General features: G+C 35.2%; 1 protein-coding gene across 2 annotated transcripts; it reads right to left on the minus strand.

The window, feature by feature from the left end:
- Nucleotides 1–8,540: 8,540 nt before the first annotated feature.
- LOC112506446 (ERBB-3 BINDING PROTEIN 1-like) lies at nucleotides 8,541–15,721 on the minus strand. 2 transcript variants are annotated; one of them, XM_025110492.1, is made up of 10 exons: nucleotides 15,623–15,721; nucleotides 15,391–15,495; nucleotides 14,491–14,575; nucleotides 14,258–14,407; nucleotides 13,999–14,152; nucleotides 9,794–10,009; nucleotides 9,566–9,702; nucleotides 9,391–9,482; nucleotides 8,853–9,032; nucleotides 8,541–8,769 (listed from the first exon to the last, which is right to left on the minus strand). In XM_025110492.1, the coding sequence occupies exons 2-10, from the start codon at nucleotides 15,482–15,484 to the stop codon at nucleotides 8,711–8,713; spliced, it is 1,167 nt and encodes a 388-aa protein (XP_024966260.1). In that variant the 5' UTR covers nucleotides 15,485–15,495; nucleotides 15,623–15,721; the 3' UTR covers nucleotides 8,541–8,710. The 2 variants fall into 2 exon arrangements, with proteins under 2 accessions (XP_024966260.1, XP_024966261.1); XM_025110493.1 differs by having other exon boundaries at nucleotides 8,676–8,769; nucleotides 15,589–15,680.
- Between the last annotated feature and the right edge of the window lie 482 nt (nucleotides 15,722–16,203).

Below are 16,203 nucleotides of genomic sequence, written 5' to 3' on the forward strand. Positions count from 1 at the left end.
TGACATCAAGTACAAGGGCTGCGCTTCACTTTATGCCATATATGGAGGTTAGCGGAGCAAATATTTAGAGAATTGAGGGGGCAAATCTGGACAAATTTAAAGATATATAAAGAGATGAGGAGYCGGGCTTAGAAGACCATCATACACATTTTAGCTCAAATCAATTAGGGTTTCTCTCAAATATTCTCTCTCTCTCTCTCTCTCTCTCTCTCTCTCTCTCTCTTTCTTACGATTGAAGATCTTACGGTTGAAGATMTATTCTTAATCTTCATATCTTCTTCATATCTTCATATGTTCTACAGGTTACTGTTAGTATTTTCATTAGTCTATTTATGTTTTCCATCAGTAGTTTAGGTTGTAGTTATATTTTCGTTAGTTTATGTTTCTGTATCGCATCTGTTAAACTTGATAAACATGAAATATTTGAATCCAATGTGTTTAACATGGTATCAGAGCGAAAGGTACGCATCTATAACTTTTTTCTTAATCTCTGTATGAATATGAAGAATACGTGACTGGTCAAATCTTCTTCGTCTTTTAAGAAGTTTATGTTCTTTTTACGAAGCAAGTTTTTCCATGATATTCTTCGTCTTTTCCCTTTTGAGCTTTTAAAATGAAATGATCGATTAGATTGTATCACTAATTTGTGGTACCTTTTCGAGATCTATTTGTTCTTTTCTTGAAACCTTGTTGGTTTCTGTTTTCTTCATCTCTGTTATATTCTGATATGATCGATTGGGATGTACCATTTATGTTATGGTCCCCTCTCGAGATCTTGTTATTGTTACTGCATTCTTGATCTGTGTCCATGTCCATATCACCTTTTGTGTTTAGATGAATATGAATGGTTTTCTTAGTATATTTGAGATCTGTGTCCTTACTTCCAGATCTCGTCATTAGAGATCTGTGTCCTTATTTCCAGATCTTGCAATTAGAGATCTGTGTCCTTAATTCCAGATCTTTTTTTTTATTACTGATCTGTGTCCTGCTCCAGATCCTGTTCTTTTTTATTAACCCATAATATTCATCTTATATGTGTTTTAGCCTTGATCTGTTGTTGGTCACGATCTGTGTGTTTTCAGATCTGATTTTATATGCGTTCTTAATCCGCGCTATTTGTTCAGGTATGTTCTGGCYTTACCMTCTGATAATTGTTCATCTGATATTGTACAATAAAAGGCTTGAGTTTCAAGGCGTGTTCTGTTTGGTATTCATCCTTTAATCTTGTAAAGGATTTTGTGGTAAGTGTGTTCTTGTTTGTGTAGTGATAAGTTTGCTTTCTTTGTGTGTTTTTTTTTTTTTTGCTCTTCTCTCTTGTTGGAACTGTTTTGTTGGCTTGACCTAGCACTCTGAAGTGTTTTAGGAATCCTGTCTTTAAGCAATTCAGTCTCCTTGTGTGTTTTCTGCTTTCCAAATGGTTTCCCCTCAAGTATCTACTGGAACTTCGAGTACAATGGAATCTAGAGTCACCAAATTGGACTTTGGAGATCCGTTATACTTACATCCAAGCGATACTAGTGGAGTTTCCATTTTATCATTTAAACTAAGTGGTACCGAGAATTATAAAGTCTGGTCTTGTGCCATGGTGTTAGCCCTTGAAACTAAGAACAAATTGGGTTTTATCGATGGTTCATGTCCCCGTCCGGTTGACGATCTCATTCTTGAAAAACAATGGGATCGCTGTAATTCTGTTGTTCTTTTGTGGATATTAAACTCTATGACTGAGGACTTGTTCCTTGGGCAAGTCTTCTCAAAACAAGCTTCTCATGTATGGGAAGAATTGAAAGAAACTTACGACAAGGTTGACGGATCTGTTACTTTTAACGTAAATCAAAAAATCAATTCATTAAGCCAAAATAACATGTCCGTCTCTGAATATTACCACAAGTTAAATTCCTTGTGGAAGCAATTTGACGCCCTGGTTAAACTCCCGTCCTGTACCTGTAATGCTTCACATGACTTTACTGAACATAGTCAGCTTATTAAGTTGATGCAATTTCTTATGGGGCTTGATGACAGCTACCAACCAATTAGGTGCAACATCCTAACGAGAGACCCTCTCCCTTCTGTTAAAACTGCTTTTTCCTTGGTTTCCAGAGAGGAGTCTCATAGAGGAGCTAACTCACACCAAAACAGGACTAAATCTCAAAATTCAGCTTTTCTAAGTAAAGGTTTTGAAAGCAAAAAAAGACCAGGAAGGAATCCTTCAAATTTGATTTGTAAACATTGTGGTGTTTCTGGTCATACCATTGAGCGATGCTTTAAACTGATCGGTTTTCCTAAAGATTTTTCAAACATATCGAGATTTTCCTCTAATTCAAATCAATTTCAGAATTCAAAATTTCAAAATTCAAATCTTAAGTCTATTTCTGGAAATGTCTCTACATCTGATTCTACCTCCATTTTTCAAAAGTCTCCCTTCAGTTTTTCAGATGATCAAGTCACTAAAATATTGAGCTTATTGGTCAAACTCCCTCCAATACCATCGTCTTCGATGATGCCTGCGCCAATATGGCAGGTATGTTTGAAAACTCTAACTCTGGCTGGATAATAGATTCTGGAGCCAACCAACAGATGACCTCGAATTTTCAAAACCTAGAAAGTATGGTTGATGTTACGGATTTAAACCTTAAAGTTTCCCATCCTAATGGGACTAAAGCCAACATAAAAAGAATTGGGAACTTAAGACTTTCTAATAATGTGGTGTTATTTGATGTCCTTGTCGTCCCTGAATTCAATGTTAATCTTCTGTCTGTCCACAAATTAACAAGAGACAATAAAGTTTTCATAAGTTTTGATGAAACAAAATGTTATATTCAGGACTGTCTACAGAAGAAAATTGTGGGGACTGGTAGTCAGAGTGGATGACTGTACTACTTTGACCAAAACTTTGTTAGTAATGCTTCTCTTTCTTTAAATAACTATGGTACGACTTGTTTTGTTTCTTCTCATCTTTGGCACAGTCGTCTTGGTCATCCTGCTGACCAAGTCCTCTCTGTTTTAAAGAAAAATCTGAACATTGTAAATGATGTTAGTGGACCCTGTGAGATTTGCCACAAGGCAAAGCAGACTAGAGAAAAATTTGTTTCTAGCATACACAAAACCAGTAGTCTAGGTGATCTCATTCATTTAGATGTCTGGGGTCCCTATCATGTCCAGAGTAGAGAGGGATATAGATATTTTTTGACTATTGTCGACGATTTCACTCATGCAGTATGGGTTTATCTTTTAAAAAACAAACATGAGGTTGGTGAATATGTTGAAAATTTCTGTAGTTTTTTTTCACTCAATTTAGAAAAAAAATGTCAAAATCTGCAGGAGTGACAATGGAACAGAATTTGTAAATCATAAACTAAATGTTTTCTTTGAAACAAAAGGAATAATTCATCAAACTTCTTGTGTATACACACCCCAACAGAATGGGGTTGTTGAGCGTAAACACAGGCACTTACTTAACGTTGCTAGGGCTTTAATGTTTCATGCTGGAGTCCCTCTTAATATGTGGAATGAGTGTGTTCTAACTGCTACTTATCTGATTAATAGAACCCTATCTTCCCTATTAAATGGTAAGAGTCCATATGATTTGGTTTATGGCTTTCAGCCTGTCCTTACTCATCTTCGTAACTTTGGGTGTCTATGCTTTGCTCATATTCCTAATGTAATTCACAAGTTTTTACCCAAATCTGAAAAGTGTGTTATGCTCGGCTATGCCAATTCCAAGAAAGGTTATAGACTATATAGTCTTGATACTAAGAAAATAATATTTTCCAAAGATGTAAAGTTTTATGAAAATATGTTCCCGTTTAAGATGAGTAGTGACAATCTGATGAGACCAAAAATGAAGAGCTTAATGTTTTAAATTTTTTCGATACTGTGTCTGGATCATCTAATGATTTTGATGTTTTGGGACCCAATGATGAGAATGTCGGGCCTTTAGAGATTGAAACTGTTGGTCAATCTGACTCTAGGGATAGCAACCGAAGTGAGCTAGGCGGCCTATCTAGAACTGATAATAGTCAGTTACTTGGCAGCTCAAATAATCATAATATTCAAGATTCATCTCAACAAGGTGATCTTACTCGAGTTACCAGTTGGCAGCCATTAGGTAGCCCTAGAGTGGTTGCTAGCTTGCCTTGTGATGCTAACCCATCTGATGGGAATATTGATGAAACTTTAGAACATGAATCTGAGGGTGTTTCTTCTCAACCTCAAAATCTTAGAAGGTTCCCTAGACCTAGTAATTTTCCCAAAAAATATGATGACTTTGTGATTGAAGGAAAAGTAAAGTATGGTATAGAAAGAGTAGTAAATTACTCTTGCTTGTCTTCTGAAAATTTTTGTTTTGTTTTCAATCTCAATAAATCTGTGGAACCAAAAACATTTAGTGAGGCTTGTAGTGACCAGAATTGGATTAATGCTATGAATGAGGAGATGGAAGCCTTGCATAGAAATGAAACTTGGTATATAACTGAGTTACCTAATAATAGAAAGGCTATTGGTTGCAAATGGGTCTATAAGATTAAATATAAATCTAACGGTGAAATTGAAAGATATAAGGCCAGATTAGTTGCTAAGGGTTATAGCCAAAGAGAGGGCATTGACTATGAAGAAACTTTCTCTCCCGTAGTCAAAATGGTTACGGTTAGATGTATTATTGCTCTTGATGTTCAATTTAAATGGCCGTTGTATCAGTTAGATGTTAACAATGCTTTTCTGTATGGTGACTTAGTTGAAGATGTTTATATGACCCTTCCTGAAGGGTATTACAGTCCAATGATAAACGTGTATGCAAGTTGGTAAAATCTCTTTATGGTTTGAAACAGGCCCCACGTCAGTGGTATGCCAAGCTGTCGTCTTGTCTGACTGAAAATGGGTTTGTTCAAAGTGTTAGTGATTACTCGTTGTTTACAAAGCATGTTAATTCTGTGTTTCTTGTTTTACTTGTGTATGTGGATGACATAGTGATTACTGGAAATAGCCAAAATGAAATAAATGCCTTCAAATATTTTTTAAAGGGAAAATTCTTGATTACAGATCTGGGAAAGTTAAAGTTTTTCTTAGGAATTGAGATTTTAGACTGTATTGATGGTGTGTGTATGTCCCAAAGAAAATATTGCCTGGAGCTATTAAATGATTTCGGATATTTAGGATGTAAACCTGCTAATACTCCCATGGATGTTAATCTCGTGTTTTCAAATACCAATGATTCAAAAGAAAAGTTATTAGCTGACTGTACTGGTTACCAAAGACTAATAGGTAGGCTAATCTATCTATTAGCAACTCGTCCAAATATAGTTTTTTCGGTTTATTGTCTAAGTCAGTTTATGCATGCACCTAGACAATCACATTTAAATCTTGCGCTAAGGATTCTCAGGTATCTCAAAATGTCGCCAGGAAAAGGAATAAGCATTACAAGGTCAGATACTTTTAATCTAACTGCTTTCGTAGACGCCGACTGAGGTAAGTGTCCATTATCTAGACGATCTGTAACTGGTTATTGTTTATTCCTTGGAAACTCTTTAATATCCTGGAAAAGCAAGAAACAGAACACTGTCTCACGCTCTTCATCTGAGTCTAAATACAGAGCAATGACAGCTGTATCGTGTGAAATAGTCTGGATCCTCAAAATTTTATCTGATTTAGATATAAGTAATATGTTACCTGTAAATTTATATTGTGACAATAAATCTGCCATACAAATTGCTAATAATCTTGTATTTCATGAAAGAACAAAACACATTGAGATTGATATTCATTATATCAGAGAGAAAATTAGTAGAGGAGTTATTAGAATTATAAAAATTCCTTCTTCAGAGCAAAATGCAGATGTTTTAACAAAGGCTCTTAGTATCAATCATTACAACTATATGTGCACAAAATTAAAAATGATTGATCTTTGTAAAAGTCAAGATTGAGGGCGGGCGTTAAAATGTATGTATTATCCAATCTTGACTTGTCTGACTTTACTTTGAATGTTCCTGGTTTGTCAATATGTTAACAAAGTTGAGTAGATAATGCAAATATTAAAAGGCTGAGAGGTGACATCAAGTACAAGGGCTGCGCTTCACTTTCTGCCATATATGGAGGTTAGCGGAGCAAATATTTAGAGAATTGAGGGGGCAAATCTGGACAAATTTAAAGATATATAAAGAGATGAGGAGYCGGGCTTAGAAGACCATCATACACATTTTAGCTCAAATCAATTAGGGTTTCTCTCAAATATTCTCTCTCTCTCTCTCTCTCTCTCTCTCTCTCTCTCTCTCTTTCTTACGATTGAAGATCTTACGGTTGAAGATMTATTCTTAATCTTCATATCTTCTTCATATCTTCATATGTTCTACAGGTTACTGTTAGTATTTTCATTAGTCTGTTTATGTTTTCCATCAGTAGTTTAGGTTGTAGTTATATTTTTGTTAGTTTACGTTTCTGTATCGCATTTGTTAAACTCGATAAACATGAAATATTTGAATCCAATGTGTTTAACACCCTTGGAATGGAATTGATGGAATTGAAATCCATCATTTGAAGGATTTAACCATTCCTTAGGGGAAGTGATGGAATTAAAATCCATTCCATCTGAATTTATGTAAATGGCAAAAATACCTTCTTTACAATGTATTAACCCTAGCCGCTCATCATTCTTCCTCCCACGGCTTCCGATTGAATACTGCTTCCTAGATCAAACTGCTTCCTTGATCAAACTGCTTCCACATTTTCATCTTGATCGAACACTGCTTCCACGTCTTCTTCTTGATCGTTCACAGGTCTGTTTCTACTTCTCTCTTCTTTCCCCCTTGCTACTGATTCGAACATTGCTTATCTCTTTTTTCCCCTTGTTACTGTTTCCATTATTGCTCGATCGATTTTCTGCACCATATGTGTCCTATTTGTGCACCTGCTTCCATTTATGAACTGCTTCTGTTTGCTTTTGAATTGATCTGTGCTAAACAAACCATCTATGAACTGCTACTTCTTCTGTTTCCATTTTCTGTGAACTACTATTGCTTTTGTTTCCATTTTCTGTGAATTGCTAATGCTTCTATTTCCATTTGTTGTGAACTGCTACTTCTTCATTGTGTTTGGTGTAATTATGATATAGGTTGTTTTTAATAAAATGTTACAACTTACGATATAATATAGGCTCACAAAGAGGCCGGGAAATGGAAAACAAAACATTTCCTCATTTTGAGGATTTGTGCATTGTCTTTGGCAAGGATAAAGCTAATGGGAGTAGAGCAAGAGATGTAATGGAGATGGAGGATGCAAGCATGGAAGACCATATCAATCAATTCCATGACAACCTTTTATGATGATCAAGATGATGCCTCTCATGCACACACACATGTGCAAAGTCAAGAGTGTACAAGTGGTAGCAAGAAAATGAAACACATGAATGATTCTCTGCATGAAGTAATCAACAATGCAACATTTATGCTTGGTGACAAACTTATGAAAGCATCGGTATCGTTGATGGAAGTTGAAGTTGAAATGCTCAAAAAAAAAAACTTCCATGATCGCCGATGAGATTGAGAAGTTTGGGACATTCTCGGAAACTGAAATGTTTTGTGCATTGCGAAAGATAACAAAAGACTCTGAATCTGTGATCACTTTTTGGAGTTGGAAGGAAGAAAGACGTGAAAACTAGGTCTGTTTCATGTTGGACCAATGATCAAACAATATCTTTTGGTTACGTTAGACCAATGATCAATTGGTGATAAAAACAATATTTTTTTGTTACGTTAGACCAATGATCGGTCTATATTGTTTGGACAATATTTTTGTGTTATCTATTACTTGGATGCTATGTGTAACAATATTTATATATGCATAATTGATGTGTCAACTTGTATGAACGGTTTGGTTTATGGTTGGTTGGAATTTTTTCACGTTTTATATTTATATATGATTCAATAAATGGTAAACATTTTTTTCCTCATTAAATATTAATTTTATTGTTATTTGTAACTAAAAAAATTAATTTTTTTAAAAAAAATATCGAAGAAAGGGTATTTTTGTCTTTTTTTCATCATTGCATTCTAATTATGTTACAAACCAAACAAACAGATTCCAATTCATTACATAAATTAAATATCATTCCTGACAACCAAACACTTAATCAAATTGATAACATTCCACTCAAATTCCTTCCAGATTCCAACTCCATTCAAATTCCTTCCAAATTCCAATTTCTTTTGAGACATATAAATGCCCCCTAAAGGGATGAAGGTGAGAATTTAACCAATAAACTGCAGACTAAGGAACAACAGTTCACAGAAGTAATTTGGGGTTCTAAAAAAACTAAAATCGTTATAAGAAAAGGTTCAAACTGAACCCATTTCAGAGAGAATCAATTAATCAAAACTATCCGTGAGATTGATTTTTATTATGAAAACAAACCCAGATTAGTTCCCAAAACTCAAAAAACACATCAACATTGTTGAAGAAAACAAACCCAGATTAGTTCCCAAAACTCAAAAACACATCAACATTGTTAATGAAAACAAACCCAGATTAGTTCCCAAAACACAAACACATGAACATTGTTAACTCCTTTTCTGCTTCTAACAGTAGAAAAAAAAAAAGATGAAATAAATATTATATAGTTAACCCTGTGTACAAACATCTTTACCAAACAAACTCTTTCATACAAGAAACCAAAATTGGATATTTTTTTTTCATTTTCCTATTTAACTTGTATCAAATTACATTCTCATTCTTGGCCATTTGATGATTCCTCCATTGCCTCTTCAACCTTTTCAACTGTCCTGCCTGAAAAAACAAACATCACCACATTAAAGTTTATTTTATCATTCAATCTCTAGATATATAGTTGCAAATTTGCAATTCTTCACCTTTTTTCTTCTTTCCACCACTTTTCTTTTTGGCCTTTACGGGTAGCGATAACCATGCTTTAATTTCAGGGTCATCAACGATTTTAGTTGGCTGCAACTCCTGCAGTGTATGAGAGGTTATCCGATCCGATCCATTTGGCATCAGAAGAACGGTGAACTTGATATGTGCAACAAAATCACCTGCCACCAAAAACAAACCGGTCCATGTTTAGAGCACTTCTTTAGTAGCTTCCGAGTGTAAAATAGATATTATAAATAGCATCTCTAAAACCAAGAAAATAGAGATTTTGGGAGTTTTGTTGCACCAAAATGGAGAAAAGACAAGGAAATTTTCTACTAAGATAGAGAAGAAATTTTCAAAATTAAATTTTGGAGAGTATATTTCAATTGTTTTTTATTTAATTAGTAGAGTAAAGGAGAAAGAATGCATATCTTTTTTTTAAATATTTTGGATGCAATTTTGAGTTTTCTTCTTTATTTTGGAGAAAATGTTGAAAAATGCTCTTACTGGGTGGTAACAATTGACAATAAATCTTACCAGGCTTTTCATGAAGAACTGGGTATGGCTGCAAAAGCTCATGATTAACACATTCCACCAATCCTAGCCGGGCACGCTTCTCTTCCAAAGCCCTACAAACCAAACATACCATTTCGACTTGAAACACATTTGTAAATACAAAAGAATGAAACTAAAATAATGGGTGCAAGCATACCTAGCTGAGAATGGCATGATTGGATATTTTTGATTAATCTCACTGAATATAAACCGAGATGCTTTCATTTTCAAGTGATAATTCTTGTCAACTGCTCTTTTATAAATTGTTGTCTGCTTTTCATCCAACAATTTAGGCTGCCAAAAGAAAAGCAAGAAATTATTATGGCTCATGGTCTACGCAACTAAACTACAACAAGGTCCTTTTGCAACTCAAATCAGTAATCACCTTGCCATCTCCTGTGCTCGTCACTATATCGATTGCATAAACTTCATTCTCCTCAAACTCAGCATCATCCACTCTGGTTTCCGGATTTGAGACACTCAATACCACTTTATTCCCATCAATCACAAATTGTTTCAGTTGATGACTAAGAACGCCTTCAACAATTTTGCAGTCGTATGCAGCAGCAACCTTTTGAATGGCTTCTGTAACATCTTGGTTCTGGAACATCAAGATGATACACCAAATTAATTGATGTAAATGACTCAAAAAGTAAAAACTAACTTAACCGTACAGAAGTAAACATGATGCTTTTAAATAACACAAGATGCACATCATTCTACTATACTGCAACAAAATAATTCATTGCTCACAGACCACAAATGAATCAATAAAATACCAGAAAAACTTCGGACCAAAAATTACAATAAGTGGTTTAACTTTTATATTAAACTTTGCCTTTACACAAACAAAATATTCAATGTAAACAAGTAACAGCAAGTTAATTGGCCTTTGCGCATTATAAGTTCACCTCATATATGACACATTCTATCTTTTGCGTTTTGGTTCCGTAGATCAAAAATGGTGTCATATAAAACAAACGCACAGCTTAGATTAAATAAAGCTGTTGGATGATCTATAACTAGTTCAATGATGCAAACAAAATAGATCGTAGGTGAAATGCCGATCAATAGTAATTTTGGAAAGATTCTATCAGAGTAACTATGACAAAAGCAACACTTGGAAAATTCTCCCATAGCTTTTGACAAGCATTCATCATTTAGAGATAGGTTGTGTTCCTGACACTACATGACAAAAACACAACTAGATATCAATATTTACTAGTAATCGTTCAAAACTAGATTTATATATGAGATGGCATTAATCAACTTGGAAACATATGATCAAAAGAAGCAACTAAAACAACTAAAGAATGACTCCAGAGAAACAAACAATCAATCCAGCAAACAAAAAGATAAACCCAGTGTTGGCTTAGTGTCAACACAAGAGAAACAAACAAGGATAGAAGAAGTGAACAAACATGACTTTCTATCAGTGTAACTATGACTACAATAAGCATCATAGGAAGTAACTCCATAGCCCATAAATAACATCATCATTTAGAAAAATCATGTCTCAAAGCCCCCAAAAAGCATCATCAACAAAATAAACAGTGTTAAAATGTGACCAAAAAATACACCAAGCAAACATGGCAAGAAAGAAGGAGGTGGGGTAATTCTTTTAGCAAGAACAGAAGCAATCTAAGATTAATGATGATTTTTTTCAAAAAGAACACACAACAGGTACTTGACAACTAATCCTATAGTTCCAATCCAAAACGGTGACACGAGGGATGAGACCAAACTCCTTGTCATGAAAGTAGAATGCCTATCTTAAAATAGAGGCACGCAAAGGGCTAGGTGAACCAAACAGAATAGACTCAACAGAAGAAAACCAACTAAACAAAGTGAACACACGTGATCCCCTAGGCATGGTTGCCTTGTTATCCTCCATTCTGTCATTCATAATAAAAGAATACGACACGCAAAAATCAATAGTATTTATATATATACATGATATCAAACTAACTCTTGTTAAACAAAGTATAGACTCACAAGGGGCACAGTCAACCAATAAAAAAGATGCATGTGCAGAAACCCCAAGAATAAGCCAAAGTCAATATAGGCAACAGGGAAAAAGAGGAAATCAAGAAGCAAGTGATTACCTCAGCAAAGTTGCCTTGTTAAAAAGATTTAAGTTATCCTATGGAATCATTTATATATTCATAGCCAAAGATGACCATAAATAGAGAACAAACAGTTAACGGTATACAAAGTAAACTCATTAAAAAAATAACAGTATACGAAGTAAATTCATTATAAAAAATAAGCTCACACAGAGATAGTCAACCAAAAGAATGGATATTAAGTGGTGTTAATACAAGTAGAAAATGAAATATAGGCTCACAAGGGGCACATCCAACCAATTGAGTGGATGAACATGAAGAAAACCCGTTATCTAGCCAGAGTTAATATAGGCAACAGGGAAAAAGAGGAAATCAAAAAGCAAGTGATCACCTCGGCAAAGTTGCCTCGTCAAAGAACTCTTTAGCCACCATAGGGCCTTTGGCCCAGCGGTATCCGGTAACCCAACCCTTTCTACGGGTCAAATGGTTCCAACCTCACCAAACGAGTGTGTGAGTTTCATTTTCCGCATACTAATATTATGTACTTAAAAGAACGAACCCTTAAGCCACAATATACATCCAAAAAATAAGCTAACAAGAGCACAGTCAACCAATAGAATAGATGCACATGATGAGAATGCAAGATTAATCTGGAGTGATAATAAGAGAAAATCAAGAAACAGGTGACCACCTAAGCAAACTTGCCTTCTCTAAGTTCTTTGTTATGTACATTTCATTTATGCAATTCCCAGTCAAATACCAATCAGAAATGCAAGGAAGACACAAAGATAATGCAAGAAGAATACACATTAAAGAAATATAGGCTCATAAGGGGCAAGTCCAATCAAATAAGTGGATGAACAAGAAGATAACCCAATATCTAGCCAGAGTTGATATAGGCAACAGGGAAAAAGAGGAAATCAAGAAGCAAGTGATCACCTCGGCAAAGTTGCCTCGCCTAAAAGATCCTTAAGTCACAACATACATTCAAAATATAGGCTTGCTAAAGAACACTCACCAATAGAATAGATGCAGACGAGAAAACCCAATATTAAGCTAGAGTTATAATATGAGGAAATCAAGAAGCAGATGACCAACTATACAAAATCGCCTTGTCTAAAAAATTGAGTTGTTATATACATTTGATTTATGCAATTCCCAGTCAGATATCATCAGGAATAGAAGACACATAGATAACAATGCATAAACCAATTTAAGAAAATTAAGCTCAGGAGGCGCCATGAACCAAAAGGGCAGACCATGTATGTTCCTAATTGGTGTGAAGTAGTATACACATTCAAAAAGTATCGGCTCACAAGGGCCACAATCAACCAATTGAGTGGATGAATGAGAAGAAAACCCATGATCAAGCCAGAATTGATGTAGGCAACAGGGAAAAAGAGGAAATCCAGAAAAGTTAGGGATCACCTCGGCAAAGTTGCCAAGTCCAAAAACTCTCTCAAGACATTCAAAACATAGGCTAACAAGAGCAGCCAACCAACAGAATAGACGCATAGGAGGAAAACCCAAGATTAAGCCAGAGTCATCATATGCACCAGGAAAAGAAGAAAACCAAGAAGCACATGATAACTCAGCACAAAAGACTTGCCTAAAAGTTTAAACATGTCATATACATTCAACACTAATTATCTGAAAGCACGTACAATGCAATGAGATTATACCAAAGGTGAAAACTCATTCAATGAAATGCTCACAAGAAAGTCCACTAAAGACCAGCTAAGACCCACCACCATAATCATATTATCCATTTATAACTATCATATTTAAGAGATAATGTCTCACAGATCGCAAAAGCCAACAGCTTTTAAATAGATACCATAGAAATAAAGACTTCAAATTTTTGCAAAATAAAGTGTATGCTCACAGGGCTCATGGTCAACCAATAGATTAGATGCACATGAAGAAAACCCAAAATTAAGCCAGACCAATTTAGGCAACAGGGAAAAAGAGGAAATCAAGTGGTAAGTGATCACCTCGGCAAAGTTGCCTTTTCTAAAAATTATAATGTTCATTCATGCAATTCCTAGTTAAAATATAACAAAGGACACAGATACCCATAGCGTTTGCATAAATGGTATGGGACCTTAGATATTAATATTACCTATCAGAAAAATAGAGGTTAACAAGGAGCACAATCAACCAATAGAATAGATACAAGAAGAGAACACAAAATTAAGACAATATCAATGTCAGCAAGAAAAGGTGAAGGCAGTGCAGGTGAAAGCCAAATAGATCCCATTTTTATCGCTCCACATAGCTCACAACCAGGCACGTGCAGCCATTCTCTCTCTGGAAATGAGGGTGCCCTCGATTGACTTTTATCATCGAATAAGGAATCCTTTAAAATGAGGAAATCAAGAAGCAAATGATCACCCAGCTTATGCTTTTCTAAATTAATTTATTCTTAGTAAAAAATACTAGATAATTTAGCAAGCAAGCAAAGACAAATTTAGCAGTTAATACTTCAAAAATATAGACAAGAGAAAAATCTCGATTATATCACCTTCTTTCCAGGCTTCACAAGTCTTAAGGCAACCTCAGCGGCAGTATTTGCAGCTGCAATGGCATCAGCTGCTCTACCTGTAACAGGTCCTTGCTGAAGAACGTGAGTGTGCCCCACCACAGCTATGAAACCATCTATATGACACCCCATATCACTGAAACCACCAATACCAATCATTTACTCAACAAATCATCATTTTTAAGCATGAAAATCTGGCATGTCGCACCATCAAACATATGTTAATCATGATAACACTCACATTTTCAAAATGTCACCTTCTTCCAATACTGCCTCATCACTAGCAAGTGGAGAGTAATGGCATACTGTGTTGTTCACAGACAAACATGTCGGAAATGCAACACCCCTTTCAATCTTCTTCTTAACATTTTTGTACATACTCCCAGTTTGCCTGTATTTGAAGATAGAACAGAGATGACGCTAACAATTACTAAAATCTGGCTCATATACAATTTAGAAATGGAAAAAGCTTACTCTCTGATGTATGAATCTCCCTTCTCACAAATATCAACAATCTTGGCTTTGGGTTTGCATTCTGACAATACCAACTGCAAGGCCTCTGTATAGTTGAACATATAAATGGCTACCATAAGTACAGCTTTTTGTTGTTATGCAGAATAGAAATGTCACCTTGTGAATCTAACTTTCAGGAGTAACCTTGCTTAAACAAAATAAAAAGCCTAGACAAATCAACTACAGATCTCAAACATGTATCTGCCATAGAATATAAATATACAAAAAAGTCTACTCTTGAACAAAAAAGACAACAGAAAAAACCAGAAGAATTATTGGCTTAGGTAGTAAAGAGAATCTTTTTTAAAGCATAGCTTTAAACAAATAGAAAAAAAAGACTTTTTGTACCTCAAATATCCAAAATGGAGCACGTACAAGTTATCAAAAAGGAATGGTTAGTACACTTAGTTGACAATAGTACATATCATTTGCTTTCAAACCCCTTCAACTCATACTGTAAATAAACAAAAGTGGCCATCTTTTATTTGGACAATAATCTCAGAGTTTCATCAATATCAATTAAAAAAACTAATTCTTTCCGTCACAATGCAATTATTCCAACACTCAAAACACATGTTTCTTAGCCAGACAGGACAAACAGGACTATCTATTCCAAACTAGATCTTTTATCAGACTAGATTAAATGATTATCCCGGTACTGCTCTTAATCGAACAAACAAAATAAGCAAAAATAGAATCTAATCCCTACATTTTCAGATCCTCCCCCAACCCTTAAAAATTGATAAGCTACGGATTCAAAAAGACAGAACCACATACACGTTTACGTATAATTACACATAATCAACAGACTATTCTCAATACGTTATTCCACAAATAACAAAAAGGACGAAGAGTATTAACTGTTAACAATCTCAGCTGCCAACTTGTATTTGGTTACAACTTCTGAAGAGGTAATATCTAGCTCCTTCTCTTCCCCTCTTTCATCATCCGACATGTTTCCTCAGACTACAATCAACATTAAGAAACAAAGCAACATTTAAACAAAACACAAAAATCAAAGATAAAACATGCAGTGATGAAATTGAGGGCAAAACGAACTGTATCGAATTTCAATGTGGAGAAGAGTGCTCACAACTGTAAAAACGAAGCAATTCAACGATCAGCAGAATAGATTAGGGTTTAAAGAAAAGAAAATTGGAAGCGAGTGTATAAAGTCGAATGGTTGTGCTAGGGTTTGGAGGTCGGCGGTGCTTCTGCCTTTATATAGAGTTGGTAGCCTTCTGTTGTTAGGGTTTTCTCGTTCGATGACACGTCAAATGGTTCCACTTCTTTTTCATTTTATTTTTCTTAAACAAAATACGGTATTTTCAAAATTTTAAATTTTAAAAATATTTTATTATTTTTATCTATGTAATTTTGGAATTATAAGATGTTTAGGAATGGCAACGGGCCGGGTTCGGGCCGGGTATTGGTATCCCCGTCCCCGAAACCGATAGCTAAAACCGTCCCCGTAACCGTCCCGATCCTTGTCGGGGATCTTATCGGGGATCCCCATCGGGTCCCAGCGGTTTCCCCGATCCCCGTTGGGGAACCCGTTAAGGATAAAAATTCTCTTTTTCATCGTTGGTTATAACCGAACCCGAACCCGAAACCCAAAACCGATATGAAAAAAATTACAATATGTTAATTTTCACAATTAAAAGTAAATTACAA

The sequence above is a fragment of the Cynara cardunculus genome, assembly GCF_001531365.2.
Source record: "Cynara cardunculus var. scolymus isolate 2C chromosome LG 2, CcrdV1, whole genome shotgun sequence".
Taxonomy (NCBI): domain Eukaryota; kingdom Viridiplantae; phylum Streptophyta; class Magnoliopsida; order Asterales; family Asteraceae; genus Cynara; species Cynara cardunculus.